Source organism: Lytechinus variegatus, chromosome 11, assembly GCF_018143015.1.
Source record: "Lytechinus variegatus isolate NC3 chromosome 11, Lvar_3.0, whole genome shotgun sequence".
NCBI classification, from domain to species: Eukaryota; Metazoa; Echinodermata; class Echinoidea; order Temnopleuroida; family Toxopneustidae; genus Lytechinus; species Lytechinus variegatus.
Window position 1 is genome coordinate 27079634 of NC_054750.1, and position 24117 is coordinate 27103750.

Sequence of the window (24117 nt, forward strand, 5' to 3'; positions counted from 1 at the left end):
AAAAGGCAAGAGGTGTGAAATTCGCCGTCGCTTTGACATGCAAATAATGCGCAGACCGCAGTCCACCAATTTCGTTGTACGCAGTAAACAAGTTTTTTTTTACTTTATCTGATAGGCCCTAAAGATTTTTAGGGTAGATCATGGATAGATTAAGAAACTAATCAGAAAAGACTTTCATTTTTTTGCACGGTAAATAAATTTTTTTTTAATTCGATAGACAAATAAGAATTAATATATATTATATAATTCTTGAAGATTAATAATAAACTTCAGCTGTTTTGTCTTATTCGATTTTTATTTCTTTAATTTAATCGCGAATTACTTCAAATGAATTAAGTCTGCAATAACATATCACATAGGCCTTTGATAAAACAGGCAGATACAATCAATAAAACAAATAAAAACAAAGCAAAAACATTTTCAATCATACAAGTGGCGCAAAGTGAGCCAAGAAAATCGAGAGGGACCAGGGAGGGTGGGGAGTGTCCTCTTACAAATGAATATCTAATTTTGAGACAGATTTTGATGTAGTACATAGGCCTATCATCATTTTCTCTGACCTTTTCCCTTTCCTGTGCTTCCCCCTTCCTTTGGCTTTGTCTTGTTCTGTTATTGTTCTTAATTGTTCTTAAAGGGGAAGTTCACCCTGAAGAAAACTTTGTTGTAAAAATCGCCGAAAAAATAATAAAAAATATTGGTGAAGGTTTGAGGAAAATCCGTTAAAGAGTAAGAAAGTTATTAGAGTTCAAAGTTTTGGATTTGTGACGTCATAAACGAGCAGCTGCCCCATGTGTTATGTAATATAAAATGCATTAATTTTAAATTTTGTATGGTTTCTGATGACTTAATTTTGTTTTCTATTCATGATTGGGTGTGAAATGATTTGTCTATTGATATACAAAAGGTACAGAGAAAACCATTTTCAATTTTCTGAGAAAATGACATTTCATTGACTTTTTACCATTCACTATGTAGGAATGCTGCTCGCATATGACGTCACAAATCAAATAATTGAAATTCTAATAACTTTTTAATTATTCGATGAATTTTTCTCAAACCTTCGGCAATATTTTTTATTATTTTTTCTGCTATTTTTACAATAAACTTTTTGTCAGGGTGAACTTCCCCTTTAAAGGTCAAGTCCACCTCAGAAAAATGTTGATTTGAATCAATAGAGAAAAATCAGACAAGCACAATGCTGAAGATTTCTTCAAAATCGGATGTAAAATAAGAAAGTTATGACATTTCAAAGTTTCGCTTATTTTTAACAAAATAGTTATATGAACGAGCCAGTTACATCCAAACGAGAGAGTCGATGATGTCACTCACTATTTCTTTTGTTTTTTATTGTTTGAATTATACAATATTTCAATTTTTACGAATTTGATGATTAGGACTTCCTTGCCTGAAGCACAAAATGTTAAAATAATGGAATTCCACGTGTTTAGGGAGGAATGAAACTTCATTTCACATGACAATGACGAGAAAATCAAAATATTTCATATATCAAACAATAAAAAACAAAAGAATAGTGAGTGAGTGACATCATCGACTCTCTCATTTGGATGTAACTGGCTCGTTCATATAACTGTTTTGTTAAAAATAAGCGAAACTTTGAAATGTCATAACTTTCTTATTTTACATCCGATTTTGATGAAATTTTATGCTTGTTGAATTTTTCTCTTTTTATTCAAATCAAGTTTTTGTTGGGGTGGACTTGTCCTTTAATTTTTGGCAGCAATAGAGCCTCCCCATCTAACCGTCAGTACAAAATACATTAATTTATCGGAATACAAATGAAGTCCATGTTTTTTTTTAATTATGTGTTTTATTGGTATTCAAAATCACATATAATCACAATATTTACAGGTAATTGAAAATTATTTGAAACAGTTCAAATGAAGTCCATGTTCATCATCATCATCTACTGTAATCTTCAAATGTCTCTGCAGCCTTTCTCGAAGATGAAATGAGACTTGGACGCATGTTGTGTTGATAGAAATACTTTTTTATCAAGACGATCGACCCTGTATGGCCCTATGTTCGAGCCTAAAATTCTTTACAATGAAATTAAAAGAGGATGTGAAGAAGCAATGCCGCTTTTGATACCGATAATTCAGTTCTGATGGATAAGTCTAGAGTCAGATGTATCATGTATCATCTTGCATGAGTAAGTATAAAAGTCTAATATACAATGTTCAAAATAATTCAAACAATACTGTTTACTATGTGAATCGCACAATGGTTGTTTAAACAGTTTAAACAAGTGTTTGAATCTGAAACAACCGTGCTTATAAAGTATTGATGATTAAATATTTGAAACTAAGCTTGGTTGTTTAAGATTTAAACACTTGTTTAGATTGTTTAAAGAGCTACTGTGCGATTCACATAGTAAATGCAGCTTTATGTAAATTATTACAGTGTATCACCTAGACCATCATTATGTTATAAAATACAATACAAAGGTAATAACATAACATACTATAATTGTAATAGATTTGTACTGGTATTTTGGTTATGTGCCATTGTCCCTGTATCCAAATAGAGGGCCTATTTTTCTTTTACATTAAAAAATACAAAAGAAATAGTGATTGAAATTCTCAAGATTATCTCGGCATGCTGAACTGGATGGGCATATAAGTATTTCGTAAAGCATAATTACCATCTTTCTGTTTTTTGTTTTTAAAACATATATCATAAATTCCTTTATACGACCTTTTTTACCACGATTTATGACACTTCAAAACACTTCATGGGCTACTGATAAATCGTAATATTATTGTCCTTCACATAGACCTACTAGATTTTACGAGAGAGTGTAGCGAGTGAGAGGGAAAAAAAGAGTATGGCAATAACTGTGATCTATTATTGCAAAGACGATCAAATTCAACGGGAAATAAGACTTTGATTTTTTTGGTCCAATGGTTGTGAGAGGCGGGTGTGGGCATATGCGTTGTTGTGACCTCACCTCGTTTTTTTTGGGGGGGGGGGTGGTCGTGTCCCCTGTTCCCCTGGATTAAATTATTTTAACATCCATTTAATAGCGAAGTCGTCATTTTACTTAGCACAAGAACAGGGAGACACTTCATTCCTCAAAACACTTCTATCTACTTCTCTTCCGGCTGAGAAAGTTTCATTACTTTCCCCATTTTTTTCATTATCTCCTCCTTTTTTAATTTCCTTCCTTCATTTTCCTTTTCAAGCAATCTTTCCCTTTATTAACCTTTTCCTTTCTTTCTCCCTTAGTCTCACAACCTCTTTCCTACTTTTGGGCTTCTTTCCTTCCCTTCCTTTTCCTTCATTATTTGTCTATCCTCTACTCAGTTTCCCCCGTTCCTTCTCAATTTCCCGACTGAAGGGCAAGGCCCTTGACATCCCACGGACACATTTTCTTGCAAATGTAAACAATCGTAATAATTCCCTTTCTCTCCAATAGTAGTACATGCTCTACAAAACAACAATGCTTCTTGTATTATGTCTGAGGATTAATTTCCAGTCATCCATACCAAGCATGACTTATGCATATTTCCTTAAAGATTAAAAAAGAAAATCCATGATTTTTTTTCAATACAATTTATCGTGGCATGCTATGAGACTCATCTTGCATGATTCGCCCAGTTGGGGTGTCATACAGTCGTTCAGTGAGCAAAAGTATTTGTAGGGGCACTTATATGGGGAAACTTTCTAAAAAGTCGAGAGCGAGAGGAAATATTACTTTATTTGTTTGTTCAATCTTATTTTGTTATCGATTCTATCAAAATCTTGATATCTATTCACCCTTTTCCGTTCCTTTTAATTTTTTTAATTCATTTTTTCTTAATTTTTTCTTCAATTTTTTTATGGAGCTCTTTTTGTGGGGGGTGTACCAGTATATTCGTTTCATGCTCTCCTATTTGTTCTGATGAATTTTGAATACATCTGATTTATGTTTGTATCAACTAAAAAAACAACTGGATTGCATATATTGCGTTTAATGATAATCCCCAAATTTAATAAATTGGACTAAATTGAATATGACATATCGCCTCACCGTACGATAAAGAGTGAAGAAATTTACAAAACAGTAAATAAACCCTATTATAAAAAGAATGGTATTTGTGACGGAAAAGGTGTTTTTAAAGAAAATAATAACAATAATTCCCAGGTTTCTTAATAGCCTTCTTGAAAAGAAAGAATTCGATGAACGTGACCGTCTGGTGATAGCCATTATTCGCTCTTCCCCACCTTCATTCCTCAGGTTGCCAAACAATACCACCACCGTGCTAAATTTTGAACCTTTTCAACAGTAAATAATAATAATTCTCGCATTATTGTTACTGTTTTCATCTAGGAATGAGGAGCATTTGTATTTAATGATAATCCTGCGCCCGCCTACCAATCACCGATATAATTATATTTAGCAAAAGCATGACTTAAAAAAAATTGTGCACTCTTGCGACTTCTGATTTGATTTTCAAAAACATGTTTACTAATCTATTTTGGCGGCGGAGTTCCGATATCGGATTTCGCCCGATTTTGAACTATTCAAGGACCTGTTTATCCCCAAAACTGACGGGTTTCCGCATTTTTTACATTCCTGCCAACCCACCTTTTATCACAATCTTGACGATGACATTCAAATAATCACACTACTATATATAGTGAAAAGATGTTCAACAAAGTTTTAGCATATGAAAAACGCAATATTATTCAAAGTGATTAAATAACTATAAGCAAATTAGAATCCTCGGGATGTGCAAAGTAAATATTTTTGTAAGAATGTAGGCCTATTACACAGTGGTGCAGTGAGCGGAAAATCTACAAATAGTTTTGAACGAGCGAAGCGAGCGAGCAAAAATGTCGACATCTTATTTACAAAAAATGAAATTCTTTGACATCATATTTCACATTTCTCTCTTTCATTTTCTCTCCTGTTTTATTGGTCGTGAAAAATTGGAGGGGGAGGGGGCAAGCGCCCACCAAGGCCACCCCCATCTTTACGCCACTGCTACTAAACAATGATTGAATTAATAATAATAATACTTACTTCATATTATTATTATGATTGAATTCAAGTAAACATTTTAATTTCCTCAAATTTATATTTTCATATGAAGAAGTTATGTGGTACAAAACATAATATAATGAATAATGATAACAATAATGATGGTGATAATGATAAAATAACAATGATTATAATGATGATAACATTGGAAGTCCCTTTTTTTTCTCATTTTGCTTACTTCATATTTAGACATTTTGCCCCTTCCCCCGATATGTTATTCTTCACTGATTTGTATACCCGGATGAAAGGGATGAAACATTTTATGATTTCATGTAATAACATGAGAAAAAAAAGAAAGTGGGGATATGACATCATCAGCCCATCTAATGGATATTCATGACAATGCATATAACGTTTTTTCCACAAAAACTTAACATTCAATAATCTCGTTATTTGTTATCTGATTTTGATGATATTTTCAGCATTTTGCTTTGTGAATTTTACTCTATTTAGATAAAAATATTTTCAGCCCGGACCATCCCTTTAATAAGCCCCAAGCGTTTTGAAAATTGCAAGCCTCATTATTGAACAGTCCCCTATCATCTTTTCCTTTTTAAAATAATGACGCACATCTACCCCTGTCGTATATGGCGAGCATTTGGAGTAATTATTGTTATATTCATTTAAACTTAATCTGCAATTTCATTTTTTTTAAACAAAGAGAAATACGATTCAATATCATGGACACTGAAAAATAATGATTGTAATGCTATACAAGAGTGCTGTCTCGGAAAGATAGAGGAAATTTGTTTATCCAAAATGGTCCCCTTTCCCACTGAGCCTTTTGCATCTTTTATCACAGTCACTGGTCTACAGATGGGGAGGAGGGGGTGGGGTGTCAAGAAAAAAGGGAGAATAAGAAAGAAAAAGGAAAAAATGTTAATACAATCTGCACATTATGTCGAAGTAGACCAGAAAATCAGATTTTCGTTTATTAAAATGGTCAAAAATATTCATCGCTCGCACGCACCACACGCTCGCAGCTTTTTTTTGTCCCTCAGATTTGTTACCTCGTTACGCCACTGATCAAAAACTGCAATGAGAACAAGCGGTTTTAAGTTACAAATTATATTGTTTTGTATACGCATTCCCCATTGCAATCAAGATCAGTGGCCCCATTGCATAACAGTTTCTATTACCAAGGACTTTTTACTTTTACGGTAACTTTGCCATCCATGTGCATGGTAACTACCACTGTAACACATGCTAAAATAAACAACCAATCAAATTCAATTATTGTATGAAAGAGATACTGTTGGATGGCAACAGTATACTATAACAGTAACTTTTATACAACGGGATCCAAATGGTTATTTCGTTTCTTTACGAATAGAATTGTGTATAGGGTTCACAGAAAAAAAATCTACACATATGGACTATTTTATATAAATAAACAGTCTAGGCCCGAGTGAGTAATATCTCAACTTTCTTCCCCATATATTGCTCTTCAGGAAGTAATAATAAATTAAGTTACATAACGTTTTTATACTCCCCAATAATATATCTTTCATGTGACAATATGCACCCACTGACCAAAACAGAACTGAAAAAAAGATAGAATAACAAAGAAGGAAAAAAAGGGAAGGGGAGACCAGGGGAAAGGAGACCAAATAGGAATTTGAAAAAGGAGATAAGAGTAGACGGGTATGGATATGAGGATAACAAAATGAGTTAAGGTCACAAAACGAGCATAATATAATGATTCTACGAATGAATCAGATCTTTACGAATACAGCCCTAAAAAAGGAGGGGGGGGGGGACATGGAATTCGTCGATCGAGCAAAGAAACAAACCATAATGAATTTTGATCACTAGATGGCGGTATACCGAACCAATCGGAGAGTGGATTTATTTTGTTCTTCTTTTACAGTATGGTTGCTATGAGTATCGGCCTTCCAAGGGCGTCAACAGCTTCTGGAAAGTGGTGGGGGGGGGGGTGTACTGAGAGAGGGACGGTGTGGGAGGGTCGTTGGTGGCCTCTTTCAGACGGTGTGGCAGTAGGGACTATTTTTTCCCCTTTCTTGCCATCGGAAATAGTTTTTGATGCACTGTGTATATGCCAAAACACGTCAAGGAGGGCTTTTGAATATTGATATTTCGATCATTAATTTTCTTTTATATTTCTACCATTTTTTTGTATTGCTTATACTGTGATTTGAATTCTTTTACTCCTTTGTTGTTGTATACTTGTACATATGTTTGCATATTTTTAAAGGATGTCAAATAAATGAATTGAAAAAAATTGAATTATCTCGAACTCAGTGGCGCCTATAGGCATGATGACCCAAGGACAAACACTGAACAGGCAGTCTCCTCACAGCTTCTTGCACTGAAGTTGCAACCCCTCCATTTTCATGGCTGTGCTAACGTATCTCCATTACAGGTAAAAGAGAGGGAGCAAAGTGACCAAGCGGGGGAAATCAAATGAAAATTGAATCTGCAAAGTGCAATTTCTTATGCATTTTTACCATGGAAAAAAAAAGAAAGAGAGCCTTGACAAAACAAGCATCATTTCATATTAGCAATGATACCAATGATAAACTGTAAATGCTATTGGGGTCTTGAAATGAAAAATACTTGTGTGAGGGGAGGGGGCAAATTCTTTGATTAAAGGTCAAGTCCACCTCAGAAAAAATGTTGATTTGAATCAATAGAGAAAAATCAGACAAGCACAATGCTAAAAATTTCATCAAAATTGGATGTAAAATAAGAAAGTTATGACATTTCAAAGTTTCGCTTATTTTCAACAAAATAGTTATATGAACGAGCCAGTTACATCCAAATGAGTCGATGATGTCACTCACTCACTATTTCTTTTGTTTTTTATTTTTTGAATTATACAATATTTCAATTTTTACGAATTTGACGATTAGCCTGAGGACCTCCTTGCCTGAAGCATAAAATGTTAAAATAATGGAATTCCACGTGTTCAGGGAGGAATGAAATTTCATTTCACATGACAATAACGAGAAACTAAAAATATTTCATATTTCATATAATAAAATACAAATGAAATAGTGAGTGATGTCATCAACTCTCTCATTTAGATGTAACTGGCTCGTTCATATAACTATTTTTTTTTAAATAAGCGAAACTTTAAAATGCCATAACTTTCTTATTTTACATCCGATTTTGATGAAATTTTCAGTGTTATGCTCGTTGAATTTTTCTCTTTTTATTCAAATGAAATTTTTGTTGGGGTGGACTTGTCCTTTAAATAAATCTCACAAGATGAAAGTTAATTGAAAACTCGTTTCATATTTTATCTCTTCTTTAAAGAACTTTTCTACCTGGAAGCAAAGACATGATTAATGACATAAACAAATCATTCAAAGAGTCACTACATATGAATTCAAATTTTTATTGAAATCAATGATATTTTACTAACAATGTTTCCTCTCTTCTGAAATGGAAAAATTATATTCACAATGGGATGCTTTTCAGTTGCACGAATGGAGCGATATATGATCATTAAAAAGGTTTGTCTTAATGATTCATTATTCTGTTGGGTCAGTATTCCTAAGACGCAAATTGCATATACCTAGATATTTGGTAGAACAAAGCATGGAAACGGCTTTGTCAATCCAACTGTTTTTAAGACACTATTCGAAAGGTTCGTAATTCAAATGGTTCGTTGAGCTAAATGTGACAAAACAATAAGATTGTCTGAATATGAAGTAAGTTTTGTTATTATGAAAAGAATGAACTTTTCGGCTCTTCCAACCTTCAGAATATCAAACCATATTATATTTTTTGGAAAACAACCCTGTCAGATTAACGAACGTTCGGATTGACAAACCTAAGAAGTTTGGACTGATGGACTTTTAAATCATTGAATCCAAGCAGGCGCATACGCAGGATTTTTGAAAGGGCTGATTTTTTTTTTTAATCTCCCGCCCAGTCTCTAAAAAGTGATGAGCGGGGGGGGAGGGAATCCGCCCTCTTTTTGTCCTTACAATTTCTTGCGTCATACATTATTATATTATTATGTAGGGGTACCTTGCGTCTACCAGACCGACCTCTGTGGAGACAAGCAAAAAAAAAAGGGAAAGAAAGGGGGAGGGGTTTGAACCCCCTAAACCCCCCCTTGCGCATGCGCCTGAATCCAAGAAATATTTGAATCTTCAAAATAATGGTCCCTTGGCATGAACTATAGATGGTTCACATTCCGGAAGACAACGCATATTTCATTATTTCACCAACTGAAAGCTGTTCTGATATTCTTTTTTTAACATACTTATGGGTGAAGGGTCAATGTGCAACTGAAAATCTCTGCCGATAATGGTGCTCATTCGTAGTTCTCAACTTGTTTGTCTTTACATCTATTTCATATATAGTAACACCTTAATTACAAGGCTATAGCTACATTATAATATTTACAATAAAGATGATAAAGCCAATCAGCTCCAGGCCTTGTAGACTATATATGCTAGCCCACAACCTCATGTGTTATCTATGTTTTTTTTTGCAAAGAAAGATCTGTTGTGATATCAAGTTTGCTTCAAATGCGATAAGTAAAAAACACGGAGCTGACCATATTATTTGTTTTTCTTTTATGAATAGTCATACTGTCTTCTCTCTACAAATATCCGTTTTTTAAAAATAAGTATCTATACTATGTTACTAAGACAATGCAAACTTGTAGTCTAATACTCACATTCAACAACATATCCCTTGACAACTTATTTTGGTTTAAATAAGAACAACTTCTACAACATATAATCCTGTTACAAATGTACTCTTCAGCATTTGTTCACTTAGAATTTCAGATGAAATACCAAACAAATCTATGGGATGATACCAATTAAGATTCATAGGTAACATACATTATAGGCCCCAATGGTTAATGGATTTGGGGGTAATATCACATTAATAAACATGTAGGTCACTACTAGATTTCCAAAGGGTGGATGTTACATTAACCCATTATCCACATGAATGAGCTGGTTTGGAGTGAAAATTTAATAATTGAAATGCATAGCAAGTTGGAAGTGGACACTTCACATGATTTATTTTATTCTAGCAATCTTGACTGTATATCCCATCCATGGCGTAATTTCCTTCAGCAAGAAATTTATCCACATTGTGCTGCACTCGACCCAGGTGAGGTGAATGGGTACCCGGCAGGATTAATTCCTTGAATGCATGAGCGCTGAGAGGCAGCTCAAGCTAAAGCCGGGGTAATAATAATAACGCGCCTCGGAATAGAATATTTCTAGATAGATGGCGTTATATAAATGCCTATTAGTAGTATACCTACCTCTCTGATAGTACAAAGAACTAGCGAATAATAACTAAACAGGTTGAGGGAATTTATGTAACAATATATAACCGACATCTGACTAGGAAAGTGTAGCAATCATATTTAAGCAGAACAATTGGACAGAGACTGAAGCTTGTGGTCTAGCTAATAACATGCAAGTAATGATGCATGCACTCCCAAATACTCCCAAGAGTATCTAAAATCATCTTTGAAAATACAATATTACAATATTAATAACATGAGAATTAGACAAAAATATAAAATGCAATATGGTTATCTTGATCATATGCATCACCATACGCACCTTGGTGGTATCAAATTTCACCATTTGCTTCCATCTTTTATGTACAGTTAACAATACAAATAACAACATTATATACTCAATTAAAAACTTCAATAATTTACTTTGTCCTGACATTTCATTACTGTCAAAGAAGCACTTGATTTTATATCAAACATCGATTTGCCTGCAATCCCTGCATACATGGTTACAAAACATTACTGTTGCAAGAACGTAGAGTGCTTTAAAGCTTTATAAAGTACACGTACATTCATATATGGTATCAAATTAATGATGATATGTAGGATTGTTAATGATGTATCACAACAATGAAATATTATCCATTATTTTGAGAATTATATCCCGATAGTGAGTTCAATTTTGTAAAATAACCATGGAAACAGACCTGCCAACCTCTGGGAATGAAAAACTGTATTCTGTGATAAAAAAAATGTACTTTTCCCAAAAACTGTATCTCATAGTAAGATGCCTGGAGCAATGAACAACTGTATTATGTGATTTTAAAAAAATGTACTTTTCCCCAAAAAACTGTATTACATAATAAAATGCCTGGCGCACTTGCTCATCATGGCGCTCAAGCTAAAATGCGCACTGCTCTTCCAGATGAAAAAAAAAACACTGAAACATGTGCATATCTCACCCTGGTTTTAACAAAATGATTGAAAAAAATACCTGAAATTACACTGATCTAATAACCATATTGGTGTATGTTTTATGAAATAGAGACATAGAAAGATGATTTTTCTCAATAAATTACGCTTTTGTAATACAGAAATTTCCTTTATATAGTGGAATATAAAGCAAATAATCACAATTTGTTTTCATATTGTAGAGCAATGTCAATAACAACCCTCTATGACAATTGAAAAGCAGCCCTTTTTTTGGTTCAAAACTCAGACCAAAATGAATAATCAAGCACAGTTCTCTGTAATTCTTGAGAGATAAAATCATTTCTCAGCTCACAAAATATTTTTGTTAATTTCAATGTGATAAAATACGCTTATGATTTTATCTGATAGAACAAAAAAAAACCACAAGAATGATTTGAGTAGCATAGTACAGGTATATACAGTACTCCAGTACTGTGCTGTATCATGAGGTGTATATGTGCGTATAGTGCTTCTTGTAGATACATGTATATAAACATGAACACAATACTGGTTTCGGAGATAAATAGTGTCATCACTGAATTCTATGTAAAGTAGTGCATGAAGTTGTGCATAACTTACGTACAGCTCCAATGAAATGGCCCCAAATCATTTTAAACGTCACTGTTCATAGAATCTTATTCTTGATCATAAAATATATTAAAAAATAAATAATTGGAGACCCCTACCAATATCGGAGAGAACTTATTCTAAAGAGGGGCAGAAATTCTAGAGATTTTTTAAAATACAATAAATAACAAAGAGAATGAAACAAGGAGGACTAAAAAAATCCTTAATTGATTATGAATAGATCATGAAAAAGTACTGACAAATATTACCATTTCAATACATTTCTGCATGTAATCTTCGATTTTGTTTCATACACTGGCTTTTTAGTTCATAATGGCACCTCGAAAGATTAATTCATACAAAGATTATTGCACATTCATTGTTACTTCATGTTAACAAATCTCAAGCTTGATCACTTATCATATTTTCTGAATACCAATTCTTAAAGTAAGAAATCCTACCAAATATTTGGTGTAGTATGTTAAAAGAAGTACAGTGTCATTAAGCCTGTAGACGAGACTATCTGCTTACTGGCTTCGGTGCAACATAATACAAGGGGAGGTTTAATCAACCAAACTAACATGATACATCTATATATCCTAGCACCTAATAAAGGTCTTCCAGCAAAATATATTAAAAATTCATCTAATAAAACACATCTTTTCATAAATATTCTAAAAAACAAATGAAACACTCTCATCTTCTTCACAATATATCACATTCATCATCGTTTCACTCACAAGCATCTCTGCCCACAAGTGAGTCATGAAAAAAGCTCAAATTAAAAAACTCGCATACCGGTAATTTTGTAGAGGAAAGTTGAAATGAAGCTGAAAAAGTTGACATCAGATTGAAAATTAAACTCTCTCACCCCTTATTATCCCTGCTTGACTATGCACATCTATCTGGAACTGAAATTAGTACCCTCAATTATAATCTGTATGGATGGATCGAATGTCAACAATGTGTTCACCATTGCTCACAACAGGCAAAAGTAATTCATAAAAACACAAACAAAATAACTGATCAAAACCCTCAATGCTTGCCACATTTACATTTGCAACCATACATTTCTCATTCCTTCATTGTCACAACACATTAACCATTCTTTCTTATCTCTCTCAGAAGAGTTGTTAATATTTCAGACAATAAACCATTTAGGGGCTCATTCAGCATGCAGTATGACAAGGTGCGGTCGGATCTCAGAAGTCTGCATCCAATGTAAAGGTATGCCTATGCAGTTCAGGGGTCATGACGTTCATCTTCTGGTATTCTCCGACTCGTTTCTCAAAGAAGTTTGACTTTCCTTCCAACGAGATGTTCTCCATGAAGTCAAAGGGGTTCTCAACGTTGTAGATCTGGATTAAATGGGTGGAAAGAGAGGCATAATGAACAGTGAATCAATCGCAATGAACTAGGTAATATGATGCATTATATGACATCTAGATAGATTCTTGTCAATTGATTGGTTGTTTGATGTTGATCATTCATCCCTTTTTATAATGACATCAACATCCGTGCAATGTTGGATCCATTCATTGTGCAATTTTGGATTCATGCGATTTTGTCCACTGAACACTTGCCGAGACCACCGGCGCTACACGTAAAAACACAGGGCGCATGTTGTATCTATGCGACAATAAACAGACCGCGGTTGCACTCGATGCACATTTACATTCAAATATATATATGTCAAATGACAAGGATCTATCTTTAGATGTCATATTTAACAAATGATACATGTTCTTTTCATTCCTGCAATGGACAGAATAAATCATTAAATGAGAATGAAACCATTGGAACAAGATAGCTTGTGTGAAAACAGAAAAATCAAAGAAACAGATCAACGAAAGTTTGAATTAGCAATGCGACAAAGATGTGTGATGTCACGTGTGAACAACTCTCCCCATTACTTTAGTATATATTTCACTAGAATTGCCTTTTTTATCACATCTATCCATAAATCATGTGTTCTGTTTACATGAGGGCATGTAATACATATTTTTTTAAGAATACATATGGATAACGAGTTTGTATCATCATAAGAAAAAGCAAAAAGAGACATTTGAGGGTATTTTATAGTCCACCAAAGGGAAAGTTGTTCATCAGTGACATCACACATCCTTGTCGCATTGCCAACGTGAGGATCACCATAGCATTAGTGATTGCAATAATCAAATGCTCATAACTTTCTCACTATTTGTCCGATTTTTCTCAAAATTTCTTTATTCTTAGTCTTTGATTTTTCTGTTCCTATACAAGCCTATTTGTTCCAAAGGTTTCATTCCCCTTTAAGTGAAAGATGAAATGAATGATCCATTCAACTTGGCTACACTTCATTGAATGGATCATTTCATCATTCACCTATTGAAGTAGTCTGTCCATTGGTCTCATAAACATTCATTATTTGTATACTATACCACGAGGGACTTTTCAATTTGTATGTGGCACAAATGGATAATCAATTAAAAAAATATGCTTTTGAACTTAGCATAGTTATTTCAACTTTCTCCCAATACTAGTAGGATTGGACTTTAATTGAATTGTTTAGGAGTTAAATCTTGAGGTTGTTTATTAGGTAAAATAAAGAAGCTTAAGAAGTAAAAAGGGAGGATAGTCATGATAAATTCAGTGTACTGGTAAAGGGCCTTGGAGTCTGAAACCAAATAGGCTAGGCTACGTAACAAGTTATCTCCCAACAGCATGAACACATAGCTGAACTAGCACTGATGAGTCGGTACGATCCAACACACAGGTTCCATTGGACCTGATATGATTATCTCAGCACCAGTGGACAAGAGAAAAATAAATCATAAAGCTATTAAAGTGGTTTAGATAAAATAAAATCACCAAATTAAATTTCAAAACTTAAATAAACAAAATAGAACCTAGGAAAATGATTTGTGGGCAGGATCTATTATCTTGCTTGAATTTATTGGCCTCAATATTATTCGTTGCCACCGAACTTGTCTACGATTTTGGCCTGGGAGGGCACTATTGCTACGGACCATCTTGGGCAAGGTGCAAAGCTAGAAACAAATATAGAGGCCAGCACAGAACGAAATAAGATGTTCTTTGCATTCAGATTAATGAGAGCGTAACTAGAGAAAGGGGAGGAGAGGCAGTGAAGAGAAAACGTTTTTTGCCATACATGAACATACCTTCGGGGAATTCAGTTCCATGAGTAGTCTGTCGGCCACGAACTGAATATACTGGCTCATGAGGCGGGCGTTCATGCCAATCAGGGCCACCGGGAGGGCGTCGGAGAGGTACTCCTCTTCCAATCGGACTGCATCCCTGATGATCTCCTGGATGCGGGAGACGGCTGGAGGATGGTGGAGGTGAGAGAAGAGCAGACAAGCAAAGTCGCAGTGGAGTCCCTCGTCTCGACTGATCAGTTCATTGGAGAACGTCAAGCCCGGTAATAGTCCACTGTGAAATAAGGATAGGAGTTATCAATATATTGATATATACATGTAGGTGGATAAAGAGTGATATGGATTTTAATGCCCAATCTGTGACACAAGAACTTCACATTTCACAAGTGTAAAACCAACTTTAACTATATAAATTGATTTGACTTCCCCAGAGGCAGTATTGGCTTTGCATTAGTTACATTCCATATGGACAAGGCTTTTGTATGCAGTTCTTTCTGTCACAGCCTTGCATTGGAAATCTCAGCAAATTCAAGTTTTTTTTAGAGCTCCTTTACATATGACAAACATGGCTCTGAGGAAGCTATTCTCTCTAGATGATGCCTGTGCACTTGTATTGGCAGAAGAAAGGTATTCACCTAATTTGTCATAGACTTCAATTTGGAGTAGGAAAAAGAGGGCAATAACGAGCAAATGGTATCGCAACACAGTCCCACCCATAATAATTTAGGCGTTATCACATGCAAAACCTCACTTTATTCATATGGAGTATTATGTAAAATGTATCACCATTGGTATTCCATAGATAATGCACAACTTAAACTAAACCTGACTTCAGAAAATGAGCCACAGAATGTAAACCCTTTTAACACCCAACACCAGCTGCAACACCAAACTTGAAATCACCCAGTGTCAGTTTCTCACCGTTTCTTGAACCAGAAAATGGCAGCAAATGAGCCAGAGAAAAATATTCCTTCTACCGCAGCGAACGCCACCAGCCTCTCACCGAAGGTACTCTCCTCTGATGCAATCCACTTCAGAGCCCAATCAGCTTTCTTCTTTACAAATGGCACTGTTAAATGTAAAAGAAAGTAGGTGCAGCAAAGAAATTATTTCATGAGAAAGTCTTTAAAATCAATGATAATTGTCACCTTATTATCATAAATAATATCTAAATCTGGTGAATTAATATAACATTATTTTTGTTAAAATAAAGAAATCTTGGCTCCAAACCAACAAATGTGATGATCACAAACACAGAAAATCATATATGGGACAGTGTACTGATATTGCTTGGAAAACCCCCAGACATTTGATGGAATTCTGTGCTGATTTTTCTCATTTCTCAGCAATTGCACATTTCTTCCAGAATAATTTGGCGCAAATTTTTCATTTGTACATAGAAAAACTTTGGTTATTTCATTGGATTCTGTTTGTCTTTGAACTCATTTTGAGATCGATAACACAACTGGTATTTATCTTTGAATTAGTATTTATTGGAATCTATTCATACACTATCCTCTGATAAAATCCAATTTAGAGCTCAATCAGCTCTCTTCCTCACTGTTAAAAGGGTATTTATTCATGGTCTTGATAATGCAAGACAAATTATATAATATATAGTACAGCAATCGTATGTCGAAAAGATATTTACTATCTACATGTAAATGACAATATTGAATTCATTGTTGAAAATCACATGTAGACCAAAGATGTTACTCTAACTACATGGCATTAAGTTACCACTAAAATACAATATGACTGAATCAGTTTTCAACATAGAGAACAGCAATCGAATGACGCTTGTTAAAATACATGTATGAGGCCTTATTTAGATGTTTGGAGGGAATGAATACCAGTCTGACAACTTAATACTGTACATGTATAATGAATTGGAGCATATTCAGGATTTCAATCATAAATTGCTGTAGTCAATCATCATATATCAAAATTTATATTTTTTTGGATTTAATGATTATTCAATTCTGTTGATTACATATTAGATTAGATTCTTTATGAACAAAGAGTCCTTGGTTGGCATCTTAGGGGAGGACTCTCAAACAGTATATTCAAATGTAAGACCACTGGCAGATCCGGGGTGGGGGGGGGGGGGGGCACAGCACAGCCGATCAGTGCCCCCCCCCCTTTGGAAGCAAAATTAAAATTTGTAATTTAAAAATGCTGTTGAAACAGAAGTGTGCCCCCCCCCTTTTTTGAAGTGAAGACCTTTTTTTTTAGCTCGTCAATTTTTTCCTCTGAAAAATGTGCACCCCCCTTGGAAAATCCGGGATCCGCCCCTGTGTAAAACTTACTGGTTTGTATAGCATTGAAGAGTCTGTGTTTCTCATGTGGGTCCTTGACATACGCATCAATCAGCAGACTGTACATCTCAGAGTGAATGTTCTATAATAAAAAAAAATGATAACAACAACAATGATGATGATGATGATGATGATAATGATAAAGGCATATTTACCCTATGGGGGTTAAACAGATTTCCTGAAGACTAAATGGGCATTCACTGACCCCAAACTTTATGATAAGCATCGATAATGCATGTAAAAGAGACATCTTTGGCAGAAAAAAAACTTGGTGTACCACCAAGAAATTTCTGCCATGCCTACACAGCGCTGGGCAACTGTCCGGCCAGGGTAAAGTGAAATAATCACTTTAGTATCAGGCAATTTCCAGAGGCATTAAGTGGACATAAAGACCAAACTACTTGCCTGCATTGGGCAAGCAAAATTCTTACAGCAGAATGAACAAAATTAGGGTCGATATGATATATTGGCCCTAACTTTGGTCATGGCAGGCAAGATAAAATCACTTTGGAAAAAGAAATGCAATAACAAAGTAGATCAGTTCATGTCAAAAGAGAGAAAAAGGTCAATGGTTTATAAAACCGCAAAACTTTCTTTTGAAGAGGTAAAACTTTTTTTTTCAAAGATTTTTTTTCGGGCAAGTGAAAAGATTTTGGGGCAAGTACATTCCAACTATTTACAAATTTACTTGCCTGACTGGGCTAGTGCTTCTAAAAATTTATGTAGTACCCTGCACTGGTCATAAATCTTGTTCTACTCCGGGGGATATCAAAATGGTGTTGAATTCACCACCATAATCTGCCTCTACCTGAACCTGTCCACTCACCTCCATTGCTATCTGGAAGCCATAGAAGCACTTGGCCTCTGGTATCTGAACTTCTTGACTGAACCTTTCCACAAGGTTCTCATTCACGATACCATCACTTGCTGCGAAGAACGCCAATACGTGGGTGACAAAATGTTTCTCGTTTGGCTAAATAAATATAGAAAATAAAATCATAATGTTAGCATTGATGAAAATTATGTTGTAAAAGAAAAAAAATGTGATAACAATGTCTTAAGCTTGACGTGACTAGTTCAAAGTTGTAATATGAAATTCATTAAAGTAATCAATAAAGGACAATATTGACGGCTGTGTATTCTGAATGCAGATGCACTATAATCATTGTAACACAAATTCAGGATGTATGCAAAAATAAGTACAAGTGTGATACATTTTTTTCAAACAGACTTTAAACAGGAATTATAAGTTTTACAACATGGCTAACTCAATTCGTGCACAAGCATCAAGCAATAAACAAGTGGAATGCCTCTGGCCGTCTCACCTGCATCACGCGGTTCAATATAGCAGCAGTGCTGACTTTGCATACTACTCTAACTCGCACAAGATGTTCAGTGATACATGGTTACTCTTATGTCCTCTTTTTATGAACTAGACCAATAAACTTACAGAGATATGATGGTTATTCAACAAAAAACCCCAACATGGCCAAAGTTCATTGACCTTACATGACCTTTGACCTTGATCATGTGACCTGAAACTGGAACAGGATGTTCAGTGATACTTGATTACTCTTATGTACAAGTTTCATGAATCAGATCCATAAACTTTCAAAGTTATGATGGTAATTCAACAGATACACCCAATTCGGCTAAAGTTCATTGACCTTTGACCTTGGACATGTGACCTGAAACACGCACAGGATGTTCAGTGATACTTGGTTACTCTAATGTCCAAGTTTAACGAACTAGACCAATAAACTTTCAAAGTTATGATGGTAATTCAACAGATACCCCCAATTCGGCCAAAGTTCATTGACCCTAAATGACCTTTGACCTTGATCATGTGACCTGAAACTTGCACAAAATGTTCAGTGATGCTTGATTACTATTATGTCCAAGTTTCATGAATCAGATCCATAAACTTTCAAAGTTATGATGGGAATTCAACAGATATCCCCAATTCGTCCAAAGTTCATTGACCCTAAATGACCTTTGACCTTGGTCATGTGACGTGAAACTCATGCAGGATGTTCATTGATACTTGATTAACCTTATGTCCAAGTTTCATGAACTAGGTCCATATATTTTCTAAGTTATGATGACATTTCAAAAACTTAACCTCAGGTTAAGATTTCGATGTTGATTCCTCCAACATGGTCTAAGTTCATTGACCCTAAATGACCTTTGACCTTGGTCATGTGATATGAAACTCTAATAGGATGTTCAGTAATACTTGATTAACCTTATGGCCAAGTTTTATTAACTAGGTCCATATACTTTCTAAGTTATGATGTCATTTCAAAAACTTAACCTCAGGTTAAGATTTGATGTTGACGCCGCCGCCGTCGGAAAAGCGGCGCCTATAGTCTCACTTTGCTTCGCAGGTGAGACAAAAACAAAGAAGACAAATAAGAAGAGAAGAGTGGAGAATGAGAGGGAGAAAGAGAAGGAAAGAGTAAAGAAGAGGATGAATATTAAAACAAGAACAGGAGAATGAGGAAGATAGTGAAGAAAGGGAAGAATGGGAGAAAAAGAAGAAGACGAGCATGAAGAGGTAAAACAATCAAGTAGCAGCAAAGTGCTTGAGGTGGTAACAGTAGACCATAAGAGCAGCATCAAGAGGACATGTAGAAGGACAGTAACTAACCTTGAGTTTCTCCCAATCTTTCCAGTCTTCTTTGAGATCTACCTCTTCTGTAGTCCAGAATGAAGCTGTATTGGGGAGGTCACAAACAAATTAAGATGTTGATTGAAAACCTTCCAACATACGGATAAGGCTGCAATTTTACTGCCAATTCCAATTTCAGTTAGACCTTGACATAGATTTGTTATATTTTGTTCTTATGAGCTGGTTTGAAGTTAGACATTTCCTGTATGGGAGTAATAAAGTTCAATTCATCCATTCATGTAGATCAGAGACTCGTCAAGATTTCAAACAATGGATGTACCTTACTGAAAATGACACTAGATTTTGTGAAAGCAATGACAATACTGGTTACTTGTAACGCTATGCCAGGGACACAGTTGAATCACAAAACTACATGTCCCAACATAGATATTCTCAAGACGTCATTAGCACCTTAACCCATAGATTTGGAATCATATGCCAATGACCAACCAAGATCATAGTGGGATGCCCAATTTGTTAAAAACACTTGACCAGGAACTAATCAGAATTGTTGTTCTTTCATATTTGCAATCCATTGACAACCTTTGTGTTACCAAGCCAAGACCTCAAAATAAGTTATTGTAACTGGACCACATTTCACTTTACGGATGATCAGCCAAGCCACACATGCTACACACCTGTACAAGTAACTTACCCATTGCTTTCTTGTAAAATTGCCAAACATCATGGTACTTTATTGGGAAGAGAACAAATCGCTGTGGATTAGGAGTCAAAAGAGGTTCATCAATGTCCTTTGCCACCTTCTTAATAACATCTGAAGTCCTTGAACTTTGTTCCTCAGGGCTTTTAGTGGCTTCATGATCTACAAGAACAGTGTCTTGTCCATCTAACCTGGACACATTTGATTCTGTTGAAGCATGAGAGTTGATAGATCTACAACTGTCACCAGGCTGTATGGTCTTCATCGACCTTGTTGATATCCTCTGAAGCGCACTGTCTTCTTCCTCTTCATCACTGCTTACGTTGAGGAGAACTGTCATCGATGAATCAAATGTTTCAAGACTTGGTGTGTCTACCAGCTGGGATGTACTGGACACTTCACCATCCAACCCGGACCTAGTGTCTCCAAGGTCTGTCTCGTCTCCGGTGAGGTCAAGCTGAGAGGCAACAACGGCTTCTTCATCTTCATCAAGATCCCTGTTGGTCTGAGAGTCTGGTGCCATATCTACAGACATCATAGATACCTGAGAGGAGGGCATAACGTCATCTTCTTCATTGCCACGGTGATCAAAACCGTCCACATCTCCTCCTCCTCCTCTACTGATCAGATTTGGCATCTCTGCTTTGCTTCTCTTCTTCTTGGACTCGAGGGTCTCAATCACCATCTATGATAAAAGTATATAAAAATATTCAGTAAAATAGGGCTGTTTTAAAGATAAGAATTCAGTGCATACTATACTAATATTAGTATCTTGGCAGCAGAGTTCCATGGGTTAGGTACCTTGTCAAAAGTCTGTGCTGTGTCTCTTAGCAGGAACCAAACTCTAATGGCTCTATGCATCATTTCATAGCAGCTTTCCTGCATTACCTAAAGTTTTGCCTAGAATTAAGTGTGAGAATTGGTGCCAAGAGGCCACCTGCAGGATTCCCTTGCAAAAGACGCTGAGCTCTGACTTTGACAAGATACCTTAAACTGAAACTCAAGGAGAGGATCTCAGAAAGTTGGGAGTGATATTCACTTATATCCATGACTATAATTTGCCAAGTAATATATTGTGAGTTACTGCAGCATTACTGCAGTATAGTTGCAGTTTTAAGTTAGCAACGAAAATTCATTTGATGAGGAGACTGTACAGCTAGTTGCATGAATTTTGATTGCTAACTTCAGGTCATTTTGTAACTTCTTAAAGTCTGGCTGATACTGTCATCAACAATGTCAAGATAAAAGCCAAAATAAAGCTATTTGTGATGCCTGACATGGGTGAAATTTCAGGTAATTGATTGATTAGAAATTAAAGAGTAAATCTTGAAAGTAATTTAAGCTAAAATACGTTAGCCAAACTGAAGAAAAATCAGATAAAGATAGTTTGCCGAATTTGCATTTTGACCAACTTTGCATTTGGGCTGGCTAAGAAAGCCTGCTAGTGCTGTACAAACTTAAATCCTTGCTTTTTTTTTCTTTTAACATCAACATTTTCATCTGACAAGTTGTCAGATCTCAAGCTTGGTGCACTCTGTGCAATTTGTTGCGATCCAGATTTCCAAAAAAATTGTAATTGTCGATATGAACATTCCAACCAATAAAATCTTAGCGTTCAGGACTACTGAAATTGGAATCTAGTTCGAGCCTCCCTGTAGGAATAAAAGCAAATTCAAATCGTAATGACATCATCATCGACTGCGACTTAAAGCCGATTTGGACTTTACTGTGACCGCAGGGCTTGCCGCAAAGTAAAATGATTTTATAATACTGAACAATATGGCAAACTTCAAATGAAGATATTTTACTTCTTAGACAATTCACATTGAATGCAAAATGCGAGCTATTAGTATTAAGAAATCGGGTTGCATTGGATTGCAGAATGTGCTCTGGGCTTAACTTTTCTTGATTTTGATTGCCAGAGAAGCACAGTTCCTATGGCAACTGTCAGATAAAAGGGGACTTGTCGGATAAAACTTTTGACACATCTGTTTGATTCATGAAACCATCCTCAGTTTGGAAAGAGTTCCATATGACTAGTCGAACTATCATCTGATAATCGCTGAACACCCCTTCCAATAAAAATATCAGCACTTCTCGCTAGCATAGCGCGCTAGAGGGGAGAGGCCTTGCTTGACTGCGTGCAGATACAATGAGGTGTGTTCAAGCCCCAACAAAGATAAGCAACAGTAAAAAAATAATAGAAAAATCTGAAGTGGACGAGCTGTAAGTCTCAACAATCTATTGTTATTTTTGGTAGGGGTGCACTCTTTCCTCACGCGAGCCGTTCGTACATGTACCGACTGTACCGTACTACTACTCTTAATTACGAGGAAAAAAAATGTGGCTGCCGGCTGTCTACTTCCTCTGTTGATATTTGTCGATTTGCGACAAGTTAGTGAATGATTTTTACTCTCCTTGCGTCTACTACAGACTTCCCCTTCCTCTCCATCATTCAGACAACCACGAAAACGTGATAACCTCCATTCACTTTGTGCATAAATCATATCGCACAGACAGGAAATAGCCACCCGAGTTCTAACAACAAACCAAACCTCGTTCGTAGGAATTAGGATGAGTGGTCGTCCTACTCGATACTCCAAACTCGAACTAAAATCGAATTACCTGTGGTCTCTTGTTATTTTTGAAGCTATCCATTAATGAGGCAATAATGATAGTTTCAAATGAGGTTCCATCTCAAAAGAAGCACAAAATAAACGGCAGAAACAGCGCTTGCATTTGTAAAATGAGATCCCCAGTCCCAGACCTTCCACTCTCACGAAGGCTAAACAATTCCGTTATGAAAAGAGTGTTTTTGGGGTTTGCGTAATGCATGATCAGCGAGCTGAATCGATGTTGCTTACGTAGGTTTTACTTGGGCGCTATTACACACTCTGTTTTACTCGTGCTAGAGAAATGGTCTAAAACCCCAAACAACTTATGGGTTTAAAGGGCCGCTTGGAAAATTCTAATTTTATCTTATTTCGTAATGTAATCAATGTGCTTGCAAGCATGTTCTTGCATGTTGTTGTTGACATTTCACGCCCCGGTCCCCGATATATATATGCAATACCGGTATATATTTTCGTTGTGTATGACTTTTTGAGCCTTTTCATAGTTGAAAAATCATATGAAGAGGAATTACCATCTAAAACAGGACAAAACAAAAAAACAACAAAAACAAACGACGCCAGAAGAACATTCAAGCTTAATATATTATTGTACCCGTTCCTGAAGCGTACACTTAGCATAATTATGAGCCAAAAATTTTTGCTCATAATTATGATATGGCAGATATAGAGCAAAAAATCTAAAGAGATATGCGCGTGAGCCAAGCGAGTAAATGAACGTTTGATACACCAAATAGTTTTTTTTGTTTTGTTAACGTTGACATACTATTCAGAAAAAAATATATTTTACGCTTTCCCTTGTATTTTCCTTTTTTTTTTCTCAGTCATGAAACTTTTTTTCTGGGGGGGTACAT

At 35.5% G+C, this 24117-nt stretch overlaps 1 protein-coding gene across 1 annotated transcript; it reads right to left on the bottom strand.

Moving 5' to 3' along the window:
- Window positions 1-11289: 11289 nt before the first annotated feature.
- On the bottom strand, window positions 11290-23451 carry LOC121423919 (ribonucleoside-diphosphate reductase subunit M2 B-like). Its single transcript, XM_041619467.1, has 8 exons — window positions 23259-23451; window positions 20628-21318; window positions 19952-20016; window positions 18128-18274; window positions 17293-17383; window positions 15905-16052; window positions 14987-15257; window positions 11290-13183 (listed from the first exon to the last, which is right to left on the bottom strand). The coding sequence occupies exons 1-8, from the start codon at window positions 23289-23291 to the stop codon at window positions 13028-13030; spliced, it is 1602 nt and encodes a 533-aa protein (XP_041475401.1). The 5' UTR covers window positions 23292-23451; the 3' UTR covers window positions 11290-13027.
- Window positions 23452-24117: the final 666 nt, after the last annotated feature.